This window comes from Anarhichas minor, unplaced genomic scaffold (assembly GCF_050575085.1).
Source record: "Anarhichas minor isolate MPS153535 unplaced genomic scaffold, ASM5057508v1 ptg000031l, whole genome shotgun sequence".
Classification (NCBI taxonomy): domain Eukaryota; kingdom Metazoa; phylum Chordata; class Actinopteri; order Perciformes; family Anarhichadidae; genus Anarhichas; species Anarhichas minor.
The window spans coordinates 2722349-2738770 of NW_027466477.1; the positions used below are offsets into that span (position 1 = coordinate 2722349).

At 42.4% G+C, this 16422-nt stretch overlaps 1 protein-coding gene across 1 annotated transcript; it reads left to right on the top strand.

Moving 5' to 3' along the window:
• The first annotated feature begins 6112 nt into the window (after positions 1–6112).
• Positions 6113–13725, top strand: sparc (secreted protein, acidic, cysteine-rich (osteonectin)). The gene is made up of 9 exons (XM_076105256.1): positions 6113–6174; positions 6610–6663; positions 8161–8257; positions 9595–9716; positions 9880–10000; positions 10917–11050; positions 11772–11920; positions 13047–13195; positions 13324–13725. The coding sequence occupies exons 1-9, from the start codon at positions 6118–6120 to the stop codon at positions 13350–13352; spliced, it is 912 nt and encodes a 303-aa protein (XP_075961371.1). The 5' UTR covers positions 6113–6117; the 3' UTR covers positions 13353–13725.
• The last annotated feature ends 2697 nt before the right edge of the window (positions 13726–16422 follow it).

The following is a 16422-nucleotide window of genomic DNA, read 5'->3' on the forward strand; positions in this document are numbered from 1 at the left end:
GATCGCTGGAGATGACAGAAGTCATTTCAACCTCAGATTTGCGCTGAGCGGATTTTGACTGATAACATCTACAAACAAGGATTTTAGCCGTTGAACCATTTTTATCTTTGAACAAGGATTTTAGCCGTTGAACCATTTTTATCTTTGCAGAGAGGCAGAGGCATAGAGATGTACATCAACACTTATGACAGTAATGTAAAAACACACAAGGAGAAGAGAGAGACAAGGGCGATCAAAGCCAAATGAAAGCATCATTTTCTACTTTTAAGTCTGTCATGTACGGTGACTGAGCAACAATAGTGTGAGGCTCTCCTCTCTCTCTCCTCTCTCTCTCTCTCATCTCTTCTCACCTCTCTCTCCTCTCTCCTCTCCTCTCTCTCCTCTCCTCTCTTCTCACCTCTCCCCTCTCCTCTCCTCCCCTTTCCTCTCCTCTCCTCTCTCCTCTCCCCTCTCCTCTCTCCCCTCCTCTCTCCTCTCTCCTCTCCTCTCCCCTCTTTGCTCTCCTGGTCTGAGCTCTTTGTGCTCAGAGTCTCCTGAGTGATCTCTGAAACTGCTCTTTGTCCGGGCAATGTAAAGCCCCCCTCCCCCCCCCGAACTCTCCAGGGGGATTAAACATGTCAGGTGTCTTATTGCTACCTGAGGAGGTCCAGCTTGGATTGGAGGGCCTGTAGTCGCCTCAGGTCACTAAGATCGACCTGTGAACTGACCGAGCTTGAAGACTCCCCCTCTGAATAAAGTATAGAAGCTTCCAATCTGGTGCATACAGTCGTATGCTGAATACTTCACAAACACATGCATCTTCCCTCAAACTTTTATATTAAAAATACTTTCATGCTTGCACAGGCGCGCTACTCGTCCGTGCAAGTACAGACTGTTTAAGAAGAAGTGTTTTAGTGTGTGACAAACAAACGTTTATGACAGCGTGAACATCATCAGCAGAAGTAAAAAGCTAACGTTAGATGAAAGAGCTCCACCACGGTCACATGACTTCATGTCTCCTCCACTAAGCTGAAGGAGGAGAGTAGTGACGACGCTTAGTCCTCTCATTTAGACTTTTTTAAGATTCACCAGAGGGGCGTTCACTGACATGTTTTTATATCGTAGAACTAAGCGTTAAAATCTCTCAGCCTGTCCTAAACACAGACTTTATTTCAGACATTTAACCAAAAGCAAAAGTGCAAAAAATTTCAAATTATTTTTGAGTCTCCGTTCACCGTGGAGGCTTTTTATTTATTGGTTTATTCGGTCAGGGGTCAGCACACGTTAATAAAACATTCCTGTAAATGCGCCAGAGTTAGCCAAGAGGCTATTTTTCCTCTGTAGTCCCAATGAGGGGAAAACGTAGTTCTCTTCCAGAATTCGAGGTAACACGGGGTGAGTAATTGATTTACTCAACATGTGAAGTATGTGAAGTATTCTTTAAGACGATAAGGTTCTCTGATAATGACTTCATGTCTTCCAGTAAGTCTTTATCTTCTTGCAATTTCATTCCTTGCTTCAGGTATGAAAAATGGAGGTTTTTCATCGGATTTTGGATGCACGCTTAAAGTTCTGCGTCGCTAGATCAGATGGAAACAAACTGCTGCACCATCCATCTGCATTTAACAAACCTCATATCTGGAGGGCATTTCAATAACTTCAAGGATTCTCCTTAATAATAAAAACCTCTCTGTCTCCGGAGCTCAACACAGACAGAGGAAATCACTGTTTCGTCTCAGAGCCTTCGCTGGATATTTGCATGCCTGTGCTGTTTGTCTGCACTGTTTGCTGGCAGACACACAGCTACAGGTTGTTTTTCCAGACTTCCAAACCCGCCTGTTATGTCACCGAGGAGCAGAAGAAAGAATTCCTCTAAATCTGCCCCTCTTTAGAGAGCAGACAGGAAGAAAGAGAGGAGAGAGAGAGAGAGAGAGAGAGAGAGAGAGAGAGAGAGGGAGAGAGAGAGAGAGAGAGGGAGAGGGAGAGAGGGAGAGAGAGAGAGAGGGAGAGGAGAGAGAGAGAGAGAGAGAGAGAGAGAGAGAGGGAGAGAGAGAGAGAGAGAGAGAGAGAGGGAGAGAGAGAGGGAGAGAGAGAGAGAGAGAGAGAGAGAGAGAGAGAGAGAGAGAGAGAGGGGGGGAGAGAGAGAGGGAGAGAGAGAGAGAGAGAGAGAGAGAGAGAGAGAGAGAGAGAGAGAGAGGGAGAGAGAGAGAGAGAGAGGGAGAGAGAGAGAGAGAGAGGGAGAGAGAGAGAGAGAGAGAGAGAGAGAGAGAGAGGGAGAGAGAGAGAGGAGAGAGAGAGAGAGAGGGAGAGAGAGAGAGAGAGAGGAGAGGCAGATAGCATCTCCAGCGCAGGTTGTTTTTCCTCCACAGCCAGTTTACACTCGCTTACCTAACTAACCTCCCAAATTAAATACACTGGAGGAGAAAAAAGGAGCTCCTTCATGAGCCTGGAGTTTCCCTTTTAGCCTCGGCCCCTGTTTGATTATGAGAGCAGCTTTCCAAATAAAATAACTTGTTTTGCTGTCGCGTCAGAGCGTCCGGCCTCCGGACCCAACGACTCTCCGACCAACCGGAATAAGTGAACATACGACGGGAAACAACACGACCCTCCAAATCAAATACTGACCCCGCACTTTGTGGAGATGACACACGTTTTAAAAAACGTTTTTTCCCTTTTCATTGAGCTCTCGCTCCCAAACACGCTACTTACACATGCGTCAGAAGTTCTTTTTTTACCTCGCTTTATTTGTATTTCTCTCTCAGAGACGTGTCCTTGTGTGCAGGTTCTTTGGTGACGTCACCGTCTGCGTCCTCTGCCAGCGTTTCTGTAATTTTCCAGGTCCGAGCTTAATGACCTCTCATCTCTGGACCTTTCGTGAACAGTGGTCACCGTTGTGAAAGTCCTGAGTGAAGCACGAGCGACTTGTACTTTTTCCTTTGGAACAAAAACGATGAACAGTAATCATGTTGCATCTAAACAGCTGTGATGTGATGTATTGTCTAGATTGTGAACAGAACTTAGAAAAATACATAAATAAAATAAAACACTTCGAGAGAAAGGTGGAAATATGACTACAGAACCTCTACCCTTCAAAATAAAAGGCTCACAATGCTCTGCTCATAATTCATAAACATCACACTGATGCATTGACGTTCAGCTGTTCTAATTATCTGATTCATCATAAATCTGGATATTGGGTCTCTGTTGTGATCTTGACACAAAATGGCAATTTGTGAAGTATTTTGAAAGATGTTCGTAATCACAAGATTCAAACAAATAATCCGCATTAGCTCGTTTTTTCTGTCTGATCATCAAACCGATCTCGTTTCAGCATCGAGAAGATTCCTCCGAGCAGAGACAAGACTTAAAGGAAGTCTGTATTAAAAACAATAAAACTATTAATGTTAAGACGCGTGCATGACTGATTTAAAATGAGACTTCCTCCAAAGCTGCCGTGTAAGTCAGCGGTAGTTAGCATAAAGGCTCTTTGTAGGTTTGATGTGTAGCAGGACGAGGTCTACAGGCCTTCTGATCATCAGATGATAAAAGCAGACCAGCGTCTCCTGGAGATTACGTTCCCTTAAAACCAAACTGGGTTGTGATTTACGTTTTAATGGAAGCGCGTTTTGTTGTGGATGATGTTGTTTGTTTTTAACGTGTGACGAATGAGTTTCAAATAAGTCCACAGGAGGACGTTGGGATGGTGGTCCTGGATGTCCTGTGTGTAGCTTTTTCTGTTTTGCTTTGTTTTTATTTACAACGTTAACAACTTCAAACTGTTTCACACTTTAACGACCATCCCGGAGAAAATAAGTTTCCCGCAAAACGTAATTGCGCGTGCAGTTCAGTTGTGTGGGATCCGGATTTTGTTGGAGACAGTTTTGGATAAAACGAGTGCAAACCTGCTCTCAAGAAAGAATGCGACATGTGAAGCGAAATGATCACACTTCCGTCATTTCTAAAGACGCACTTTGACTATTTTCAGGTTGACAAAAGAAGGAAAATGCGCCTGCAGGTTAACACTCAATAATTATTTTGTGTCTCTTCGGGATTCGTCAAACGTGTGAACACTCGAGGTCGACTGTATGCAAACTTTACCCTTTTCTCCGCACCTGTCCAAACATGCTGCCCTATTCAGACGCTTCGTGTCAAGAGGCCCCTCCGACGTTTTTCAGGACGCCCGGCAACCGGCCAAGCAAAGCATCCCCCCCCCCAACCTCAAAATGTCACGTTGAGTTTCCCTCAAGGCGATGCTTCTAGAGCCGAGGAATTCATCTCTCCTTCCTCCGTGTCTCAGTTCATAGATGCTGCACATGTTGAGATAAAAACAAAGAGGAAAAGCTGAATGTTCAATGAGAAGATTGGAAGTTGTATTGATTTCCTGTTGGTCTTATCCGAGGCGAAGGAATTCAAACTATTCCCAGCTCTGTTTTGTGACTCTTATTATCCCGCTGATCTCCTGCAGCGTGCAGTCTACTCACTTCAGTGTTACTGCTCTGCGTGAGGACTTTCCTTCACAGCGGTGGAAGAACTCAACAGGAACAAGAGATCCTGTGTTTCTGATATCAAACACAAACAACATAAAGGAAACGGGGTGAATGAAATGACAGTTAGACCTTTGATCTCTGCAGTCCAGACACTTTAAACAAACCACACGTCCTTTGATGTCAGGACGACGGAGATTGTTTCTGGATGTCTGGGTTAAAACATTCAATGGAGGTGCAGAGGGAGATAAGTACTTTAAAGAGGGAGGAAGACCAAGCAATGTCATGCTCCGTTATGGAACAAAGAACCCTTATTTAGTCCTTCAGACGAGACGTGATAGAGGAAGAGAAGCAGGGAAGAGGAAGGGTTTCCAGAGCTCAACACCAGACAATCAGACAATCAGACAATCAGATGGAGAGGAGAGCAAGAAAAGACAGATAGGGGACTCATCTCTTATACATATACATATATATATATATATATATATATATATATATATATATATATATATATATGTATATATATATATGTATATATATATATATATATATGAACGTAGTGTATTCCATGTGATACGATGAAGTAGAGCCTAGTGTGTAAACTTGACAAGGATGTAAAGAAAAAGAAAAGAAATCTTTGTTTTCATCCGTTTGGCTACTGAGAGTGAAAATGAACGGTTCCTTTTCTCTTTAGTCTGGATCCGTTTCTGGATCCTCTAGCAAGCGGTCTTGGACCGATTGTTTTGGTCCGCACCAGAGTACGATTACATTGTTTACAACTTCCCAAAGTAACTGCACCAGAGTTTGATTAAACTAGACTAAATGTTGGACGCATTCTTACATGAATCCCCCCAAAATGATGTTAAATCATAAAGTAAATAGATGAGGAAGAAAGTTTGTATTTGTACATCAACAATATTGGTCATAAGACTTAAACAACTATGGTTACAGGCCAGTTTTCAAAAATGTGTGTTTATGTTCAAAATTGGCAAACATTTTTTTTAAATCTCAAATGATGACATTGTTATTGGTCTCACAGATACAAACACAGTGCTGCACGGGGCTCTAATCGATGGTAGTATAATAAAAACAGGCTTTGTGTCCTTAATGATTTGAAACATGTGTGCAACATATTCACACACAACTCAGTGCAATCAGCTACTGTGCTCTCACTCTGATTTATGCTCCAGAATGAGAGAAGATCCCCGTCAGAGGACGAGAGGATGTTCTGGGAGAGACTTTTCAACAAACGCACACACGGCCAGAAGCTTTCAACACGAGCTGCCAGTGAACAAAGCAGACAGTGAGGCTTTTGTTTGGGGAACTGGAGAGCTTCCATTAGTCTGTCACAGAGAGTTGTGTTACAAGTTGTGTCCAGATGCTTCAGTTGTCTTCAGAGAGGCTGCAGGGCTTCATGAGCGTAGGGTTGGATGTTGGTTAGGATTCAGATTCAGATACTTTTTATTGATCCCGCTTCTTATCCTGATACTGATTATTCTCATTTTAGTGGAGTAAATAAAGAAACTTAAAAAGAGAGAAAGTAAAACAAATACAGCTGTGGCTTAGTAATAGTTTGTGTGAACGTGACGATCGGATTGAAATAATAAGAAACTGGGTTCACTTGTCCGTCTGTTTGTCTCCACAGACTTTAAAGATGAGGATGTGGATCGTCTTCCTCCTGTGCCTGGCTGGCCACGCCATGGCTGCTCCTGTAAGTGATGCTGTGTGTGTGTGTGTGTGTGCGTGTGTGTGTGTGTGTGTGTGTGTGTGTGGTCTGCTTTTGTCTTTATGAGCATGTTCCTCTCTTTGTTGGCTTTCCTAAATGTCTCCTCCTTTCCTCTGTTGTTAACAGTTCACGTGTGAGTTTCCATGTGTGTTTTCCTATCGATGTGCAGTTCCTGTGTGTGTGTGTGTGTGTGTGTGCGCGTGCGTGCGTGTGTGTGTGCGTGTGTTCTTGTTGCAAGTCTGTGAAGATTCAAAGTGTGTTTTGAGGGTGAGGTTATTGTCTGCTTCTGACTTGCTTCACTTAAGTGTTTTTGTTTTAATCTATTAGTACTCACAAGTGTGTGTTCACGTGCAGAAGTAATAATGTTTTATGTGTGTGTGTGTGTGTGTGTGTGTGTGTGTGTGTGTGTGTGTGTTCCAGACTGAGGAGGTGCCCATCTTGGAAGAGCTGGTAACCGAGGAGCCAGTTGTTGAGGTCAGTCCAGATGTTCATCATGTTTTTTTATTTTCTCCTTAAAAGCCGAAACGGGTGAAACCATGAAACTTCCCCGGTTGATTTCTTTTAAGACAATTATTTTTTTGCAGAACCAGCTCCCATTTAAATATGCAGATGAGCCACGAGCTTCTCAAATATAAGAGCACACCTTTGTTACGTTCATAGAGAGGAGAAGTCTCTCTAATTACTTATGTTCAGTCTAAAAGCCTGAAGACACCAATGACCGAGGTTTTTTTTATCCGTCACCCCCCCGATGTGTAAAGACCTCTAGACTCCAAGAGTTAACGACATATTATTTTTCAGAATAAAGTCCCATGTTGTTGCACCAGAAGTGGAGGCACTTCGCCTCTCTTTACTGTCATTACACTGATCGTTTTTTGGGAAACTCGACCTAAATACTTTTGCTCTCGTCTGAGTTTGATTTGGCCTCAGTGATGCGCTTCCTGAGCCAGGCAGCTGCTCGGAGAGATGATCTGATCTGTGATGGAGCTCCGGTGGTTTCAACACTGCAGCCAAAGAAGCTCAGTGGTATTTGTTCACGTGACGGTGGAGGAGACGCCCACAGCCGAATTACTCGTTCAGCCTGTGACACAATCGGTCCGTCACAGAATCATTGGAAACTAAATACAAGTCGTGGAAATGAAACTGAACTAACTGAAAATGTTTGAAGGGTTGCAAAAGTAATGTCTACCTTTGACCCTTTGTAAAGATGGACTTTTTATGGTTTCATTCACTTCTTTATGCCGAAAGAAGTGAAAATCTGCAGCATTTCAGGGACTAATTTTGACCTCCAGATTGAACTAATCTGAAGTTCTAAAGTTCAACAAAGATTCTCCAAATTCTAATCACCAAATATCCATTTGTGATCTCTGGCTTTTGTCAAATCTTTCCAACAAACAGAGAGGGATGAAAACAGGAAAATCCCTCCTGCTCCGTCCTTGATTTTTCCTTAAGAGGAGAAACAAAAGTATTGTAAAAGAGACACACAACACTAAACCTCCAAAACATCCTCCTTCATGTGAACGTTATTTTCCTTTCCTGCTCCGGAGGTCCAGCGGGACCAGAGATCCCACAGCTGTTAGTTTTAGCCGGTCATGACAGGAAGCCGTTACGTTCCTCATGGCTCCACCACATGTGGACCCAGCTGCTTGTTATTGTTGGATGTATTACGGCCTCGCCGCTCCCACATTCTGTTTGGCCTTCAGGGAGGAACCTTCTTTAGCGGTGACGTTTAAACCTTTTTTCTTTCTTTTTTTTGAGGAAAACCAGGGATATTTAAGCGGTTTTACTTTAAGTGGACGTCGTGCAGAAATAGACCTGAAGACTGTTGCACGGACATCATGTGCAAGAAGGAATTCAGAGAGCGCATTAAGAGAAAACTTATCTCTTGTCGCTTCGTACCTCACAACATTAAAATCCTCAGCATGTGACTCATGAAGCTTACGGTCTGACCTTTGACATCTGATGTTCCTCCAGGAGCCCGAGGTGGGGGCCAACCCGGTGCAGATTGAGATCGGAGAGTTCGATGAGGCCATCGAGATTGTTGAAGAAGAAGAAGAAGTTCTTACTGAGAGTAAGTTCGTAAAAACACTCGGGACGACATGACATTGACTTGCATCAATTCCCAGGAGATTTCTCCGGTGCAATTAATTTGTTTTCACATTGTGCAGAATGGACATTATGTTGTACAACAACACAGGGAGTCCGAGAGACAAACTTTATTACTCCTTTCAACCTTGACAAAGGCCGCTCAGACCAGATCCACTCCTTTCATTCTTACCTTTCACAATAAAAGCCCTAGACATAGACACTGCGTAACTGTTTACCAGAGGGAAGTAAACATTTCACTAAACAGAAACTCAATAAAACATCTTAGAGTAGCTTTAGGCTAAAACAACAGTTAACCTCAGACAGACTTTTATTGCAATTGTCACATCATTTTCGTGTTATTTATTAATCACGCCAATCATTTTCCAATTCATTTAATTCATTAATTTCTTCAGCAATATTTTTTATAATAACAGCACATCAAATGACAAGTAGAAGTTCTGCTCGAGAATCAACATTTAAATGTAGTTGTGTGTAATCAAAAATAAGAGAATTAACTGTTTGTTCATATTTGTTTATTCATATTATAAGCAAGTAATAAAAGTTGTCTACAAAATTGGTATAAAGGTGTAAACATAAACTAAGCTAGGGAAGTAAAAGTTGTGAAAAAGATTAAAACTTCAATAGAAAGTTGTGAAAACATCACTGTGTGTATTTGCTTCCACAGGTTCATAAATGTGGTGCACACACACTCTACGTAGATTCAGAGTCACATGACCTCAACATGAATCCTTTAGATGGAGACGTTTCCAGGTATAAATGTGTCACGCTTGTTGCTCTACACGTCGACCGCCTCTTTTTACCGCGACTACCTTTTGATTTAGCATGCTGGGTCGCAGACCTCAGACTGGCAAATCAAACATCCCATAATAACAGCCCGGCTGTAATTACACGTTCCAGCTGGCTTTAAGTGCAGCTCAGCCGCAGTCTGTACAACGTGTACAGATATCTAGTTCTAACTCCTTCACTTCCTTTAAAAGTACCACAATTATAAACAAGTACTTTATTCTCAGTATAAATGTATTGCATTTAAGATGAAAGCATCTACATCTAAACAAATCTACTTCATAGTGTTCTCTTTATGTATTGATATTGTGAGATATCTCTCACCACGCCACACATTGAAAAATACATTTTAAAACAATCGATAGCAACAGAAACAAAGTCCTTTTTAAATATTCCTTAATCCTCCGACATATGAAAGATTTCATTATGAGTTTGCTTCTGGCCCTGGAGGACCGGACAGCGGAGTCATTTCCTGAGAAATAACTCTGCTTCTGTACGTCTGTGTTCTTCCTACAGATCCCTGCCTGAACCACCACTGCAAGAAGGGCAAAGTGTGTGAGGTCGACGAGAGCAACCTCCCCATGTGTGTGTGCCAGGACCCCTCCACCTGCTCGGCTGCCGAGGGAGAGTTCGAGCACGTGAGTTTGAAAAACAAACCAGACATTTCTTTAAATTGTAAAATCCGTATTTATCCTGTGGCTGTGAACTCACCACCGAGGATCAGTTAACATACAACCTCAACGAACCACAGAACAGACTTTGATGACTGACAACTCATCCGTCTGCGTTTCCCCTTCTCAGGTTTGCGGCACCGACAACAAGACCTTCGACACCTCCTGCCACTTCTTCGCCACCAAGTGCGCCCTGGAGGGAACCAAGAAGGGCCACAAGCTGCACCTGGACTACATCGGACCCTGCAAATGTGAGCTCCCACACTCTGCTTCTCAGTTTCCCAACAGAAGTTACAGCTCAGCTCTCTCTGTGTTCCAGCGTTTTCTTTAATTGTTGGGCGGTTCAGATTCTGTCAGGTCTGGGCCTGCAGGCTGCATTTCTTCCACTGTTTAAACTGAACATGGCACACACACACACACACACACACACACACACACACACACACGCTCAGTTTGAGGAAATGAGTCAGGGCTGAAAGGCTCAAATGGGGATCAAGGTGCTGTTCAGTGCACAAGAATAACAATTGAATGTATATATTATATATATATATTGAGGATGAAATGTTGAGATGCAGATATTTTTTCTGCAGTTTGCTGATAATTGTTTTCATGGCACTTAAAAGGTTTAAAATGTCATTTTTTTCGTTGTGCGGTGGGTGACGTAGAGACGCTGTATACGTCTCTGGTAGCGACCTGTGTAGCCCCGCCCTAAAGCATCCCCTGCTTTATGGTCTGTTTGACTCTAAATGGACCATAATGTACTAAATGAACATCATGCTGTGTTGAAGAAGACTTGAAACTAGAGAATGAGACCATAAACTCATGTTTACAATGTTTACTGAGGTAATAAATCAAGAGAGAAGTAGAGTCATTTTCTCATAGACTTCTATACAACCAGAGGAGTCGCCCCCTGGTGGTCAGTAGAGAGAATGCAGCTTTAAGACACTTCAGCTTTGGCTTCACTCTTCAGAACCGGAGGTTCCCGATGTTGTGCTACAGTAATGACCAATGATCTAGTGACATGCCAACAAAAGCCTTTTAAAATGGAATGCAGCTTTTTTGACTGATTAAAGCTTTTATTCAGATGATTATCACAAACTACTTCCAAAGCAAACCTCAATTAAATTATGAATCACACATCCAACTGACAGCGTTTCCTCCCCACAGACATCGAGCCCTGCATGGACTCCGAGCTGAGCGAGTTCCCCCTCCGTATGAGGGACTGGCTGAAGAACGTCCTGGTAACTCTGTACGAGCGCGACGAGGACAACAACCTGCTCAACGAGAAGCAGAAGCTCAGGGTGAGTCCAGAAAGTCACTAAGACCTAAGTTAAATCAAAGGGACGTGGATGGAATAATGCACAGGACTACGTTTTATTGTAGATAAATCCTCCTGGCAGTGAGGCAACAAGGTAAAATAAGGGTTAAAAGCCAACACAATATTCAATACAATGCAGATACAACATCTTATAAACTATCCAATACAGAAGACATGGTATTATCAAGTGTTTTATGTGTTTAAATACAGAAGTCTGTAATTTTAATGAAAGTGCGTTTCATTTAGTCGCCTGTCAATGGCGTCATGTCCCCTCTCGACTTAATTTATTTGTGAAAGGAGACTAATCGTCTACATGTTTTCACAAACTGCCTTATATAAGAAGACACTTCACACAAAGAAGAATTCAACTGAGTAAGAATAAGTCGTCTCACAAGAGAAATAAATCCAATAATGTCACAAATATTGAGAGACATTTCCATCAACAGTGAAGGTAAAGATTGAAGACGGGTTCACCAGACACACTGTTTTACTTTACTACACAGTGATTGACAGGTCTCTACCAGAGACGTACACGGCGTCTCTACGAGTCCAAATATGGTCACTTCTGTTTCACAAAGCAGTGGGTGACGTCACCGTGACTATGCTCTTATATACAGTCTATGCTCCAAGTCGCTCACAATCGACATCTAAACGGTGCATCAACGTTTGTTCTTGACGTGGGTTGTGTCTGTTTGACGTTTCAGGTGAAGAAGATCTTTGAGAACGAGAAGAGGCTGCAGGCTGGCGAGCACTCTCTGGACCTGCTGGCTCACGACTTCGAGAAGAACTACAACATGTACATCTTCCCCGTCCACTGGCAGTTCGGCCAGCTGGACCAGCACCCCGTCGACGGGTACGTAGTGGGAGGGAACAGGGACGGGGCGGCGGGTTCAGAGTTTGAGATCTCTTTAGTCACCCAGTCGGTAGTTATTTTTCAAGCCGAATAACTTATTTATAAGGAATTCATGAACACATTTCTGGAAAACACAAGATTTAAAGTGGTGCTTTTTTTGTGCTTCTTTGTGGAGAAACTCACTTTACAGATCTGCTGATTAAAATAAACGAAATGATTACAGCTTTATTATAGCAAGGCTCATTCGGCCTCCACATCTGTCTTTCATAGACTGGAAAATAGAGTGCCTTTTGGGCAGATTCTGCAAGTCAGCACATGTTGGGCCTTTAATATCAGTGCTGCTCAGGCAGCGGTTGAGCTTGAGGCAGACTGAGAGCTGGTTGGTTTCCTTTAATCTCACACCACAGCATCACTGATGGATCCAACAGACGCCAGCTGCCGTTCACTTTAGAGCTGCTCGCTCCAGAAGACGATGACGTGGCTGCTGGACTCTTAATGCTCCTTTATGCTAGTGCTAACAGTGTGATACAGTAAAAGAGCTGAAGGGAAGGTGTTTAAGGAGACAATGACATCGTTGAAACATATTTTATGTAAAAGCAGACAGTTTGTGGATGAAGGTGACTTTCTGTATTTTGTTTTTAACTTGATCACAAACAAAGATCCTGACATTTTAAAGCTCCTTCTGAGATCACGAGACAAACGTCGGTCTTCATATTTTCTTATACATTTTCTCACGATTTCAAAATAACGTCGAACACACACCAGTGTGTGTGACCTGTGGCGAGTCTCCATGCAATGTCTAAAATAAATCTCAGCGAGCTGCGGCCATTTTTGATTCTGCGGTTGGAAAAAGTTTAACTTTTAGCGGTCGAAGTGCGGACAGAGAATACCCCCACAGCCAATCAGTAGACAGAGTCCTGTGACATGTTCGACTAAAGAATTTGTTCCCGCCTGAAACACATGAACCGGCCTCCCGGCTGCAGAAAGATGTAATTATTGTGGCGAGCCGCACTTTGCCGCTGCCTGGTGTGTTTTCGGTGTAAATAAATACTGCAAAACAGAAACACAGAAATTGAAAAGCATTCCATTGTAAAAGTCATTTCCTTGTTGTGTGTATGCGACGCAGGTACCTGACCCACACGGAGCTCTCCCCCCTGCGCGCCCCTCTCATTCCCATGGAGCATTGCACCAGCCGCTTCTTCGAGCAGTGCGACGCCGACAACGACAAATACATCGCCCTGGAGGAGTGGGCCAACTGCTTCGGCATCAAAGAGCGTGAGTATCGACCACATGCGTGAAGACGATCGCCACGCAATGAAAGAATTATTAGTTTACCCATAAATATGAACCTCTAAATATAATTAAAATAAATGTGCTGACGGATGTTTTCTGTGTGTTTGCAGAGGATGTGGACAACGACCTCATCGTCTAAGCTGCCAGCAGTCTGACGACTCCGAGTCGTTACTAACGGGACGAGGTGCTGATCCCTAAGTTAAAAAAATAAATCACAGTAACGGTGCTAATTGCAAATTCCTTTTTTTATTTTGTTTTTAAATAATGACCTTTCCTGCATATACCACTAAAAAAAAAAAAGATTACAACAGAGAAATGTGCACAGTCTGTACTAACCATCTTTGAATTCTCTTGTTTGTTGAACAAAACACCCAGTAAAGAAAACTAAAGACCTCTGATGTAAATGTATGTTGTTGACAATAGTATATATGTGTTATGGATTATGGATTTGTTCAGGGCTTCAATTTGAGATCAATTTGAGACAAAACTGTAAAGTCAAAAAAATAAAGTTTCTAAATAAATGCTCCCTCTGCTTGCTTTCTACACAACCTATTAGTTTTGCACTCTTTTGGTGGTGGACTCTTTATTCTTTTGTGCTTTTATTTTGGTTTTTGATCCTTTGACTACTGCTTTAAGAGTTGTTCACTTTTATTTTCCGTGCAGATTCCTTGTCCCAGACGAGGACGCGCGCGTACTGATATTTGAAACAATAAAGAGGATATATGTTTGGACCTTTTAACGAGGGGAAAGTCTCGCAGGCTGAGAGTTTTTTTCTCCTAATTAAGATGTTTCGTCTGACACTGAGAGCACGACCGAACACTCACCATGAATAAAAGACTATGAAAAGATCTCTGCATGCATTCATATCTTTCTCCTCCGCTACAGTCAGGAATTCCTGTTGAGACGATCACGACAAGGATCAGCACGGCTCCACGGGTCTCAAGGAGGCCGGTGTGTTGACCACGTTGTGTCACGTTGTTATCTCTTTGTGAGTCACTTGGTTTGTATCCTGTGTCTTTGTGCAGCAGTGATGCTCTTACAACCGTCTCTTTATGAGTTGCGGTTTATTTGTCAGATTCTCAAATCTAAATTCTTGTTAAGTTTTGTTCAGCTTTCTGGATAGAAAAAAGTAAAGTTCATCGTCTTGGAACTCAGATAATTCCACAATGTTCGGGCTCATGACATCTTGCACAGTCAATGTAAAAGCAGTTGACTGCTGTCGGAGTTTCACATATAAAATGCAACATATCCTTAAACGACAGCTCGTATGATGGCTTATAAAAAGTTATTTTTCATGTGTTTTCCTGCGATTGTCCAGCGACATGAACGATCAGTGCTCCTGTAAAAGCTCCTGTAGAGCAGAACCTGTTTAGGGAACAAAACTACTCGTTTAGGTTTAGAAAAAAACACATTGTGCTTTGGGTTGAAGACCTGAGAGACTGTAAGAGACCTGTCAATCACTGTGTAGCCCCGCCCTAAAGCATCCCCTGCTTTATGGTCTGTTTGACTCTAAATGGACCATAATGTACTAAATGAACATCATGCTGTATTGAAGAAGACTTGAAACTAGAGATTGAGACCATAAACTCATGTTTACAATGTTTACTGAGGTAATAAATCAAGAGAGAAGTAGAGTCATTTTCTCATAGACTTCTATACAACCAGAGGAGTCGCCCCCTGGTGGACACTAGAGAGAATGCAGGTTTTAAGACACTTCCTCATTGGCTTCACTCAGCAGAACCGGAGGTTGCCGCCTGCTCCAAAACGCATGCATTTATTTTCGTACGAACAGCGAATGAACGGCCTGATGTGTGTGAAGGGTTTCCACGCCCCTCTCCTGTCACATGGTCATTTAGTGTCTGAACTTCTCCCTCCACGCCGCAATCATCTCATGTTCCTCGTTAGACGTTTGTCGCTTCTCATTGAAAATAATTAGTAAGCGGCGGGCGGTGGCTTGGCTTTGCTTTTGTTTCTTTACAATAAATAAGTGTGTAATCAGACAGTAATAGAAAACATCTGTGTGGATGTGCTGTGAGAATGTAGGGCCCTTTAAAACAAACCCAAATCACAATAAAACGAGTCTCAAATGTCTGTAAAGTGCTGAAATAAGCCGTTATGTTGCTCCTCCTCACTCATAATGTGCATTCAGAGATACTGGAACACAATGGAGTTGAACCTAGAGTGCACACTTGTATTTAGATTCTCTTGGAAATAGTTTACTTTGAAAAGATGAAAAGGGTTTAGACAATCAAACATGTTGAAAAATGTGTTTGCCTTAGCAATAAGCATACAATATGTATGTATTTCTTCTTATATTATTAAAGCAATGAACTTTAGCCCAAACAAAGAGGCCGTAAAACAATAAGAAGCAAACAACGAGAACATTTTGTCCTAAACAACACTGTAAATATTTGATTTTACAACATAACTGCACGGCTGATATATGAATAAAGTCCTCTGTCTGCGCTGCACTTGACGGCTTCATTTTGTAAAAGGGCACCGAGCTGCTCGTGGTCCCTTGGGAGACGAGCGAGGGAGAGACGGAGCACCCTGTTACCATCCTCACCCGTTCATCCAGACTCCTGTGTCAAGAATGTGAAACAACAGCCGGGGCCACACAGGCCCCTCCCCCTCTGTGGCTCAGAGAGGGCACAAAGGCCCCGGTATGGTGCTGTAACGTGACACCTCTTCTTCTGATGGAAGTCTTTGCTCAGTTAATTAACGTGTCTTTGATATGCTTTTTGCTGTAAGTTGCTTTTAAAATTAACTTAATTTAGGCTCAAACACACACTAGGACTTTGCTTGAGCTTGTTCCACCTCTTAGTTGAACTTCATCTAAAAAGTGCATAAAAACCACTTATTATAAACATGTTTTTGTTGTTGGAATAAGCAGCAGTCTTCCACACGATGTTCTGACATGTGGAACGATCTCAGCTTTAAAGTCTTAGTTCAGATAGTTTGACCTGATAAAGCACAATTTCTACAAAGTCTACACACAAAAAAAACTAAATACAAAATATTTTACATCTCTTGCAAGAACAAACATCACAAAAACCCTAAATAAATAACTCTCCGCATGCCAGCAGCACACTGATGCCTTTGGCATCTATGAACACAAATGCAACATGTTTATTCTTACTCACAACAGAATGAGACACAATAACTTCAACTGAAGATCACGTGAACATAAATACTGTATTGTAAACAAA

Bases quoted from the DNA above. Each gene is read 5' to 3' on its own strand.
- sparc (XM_076105256.1), top strand. From the start codon at position 6,118: ATGAGGATGTGGATCGTCTTCCTCCTGTGCCTGGCTGGCCACGCCATG. The intron at 10,001-10,916 runs GTGAGCTCCCAC...TCCTCCCCACAG, and splicing joins CTACATCGGACCCTGCAAAT to ACATCGAGCCCTGCATGGAC. The intron at 11,921-13,046 runs GTACGTAGTGGG...TATGCGACGCAG, and splicing joins GACCAGCACCCCGTCGACGG to GTACCTGACCCACACGGAGC.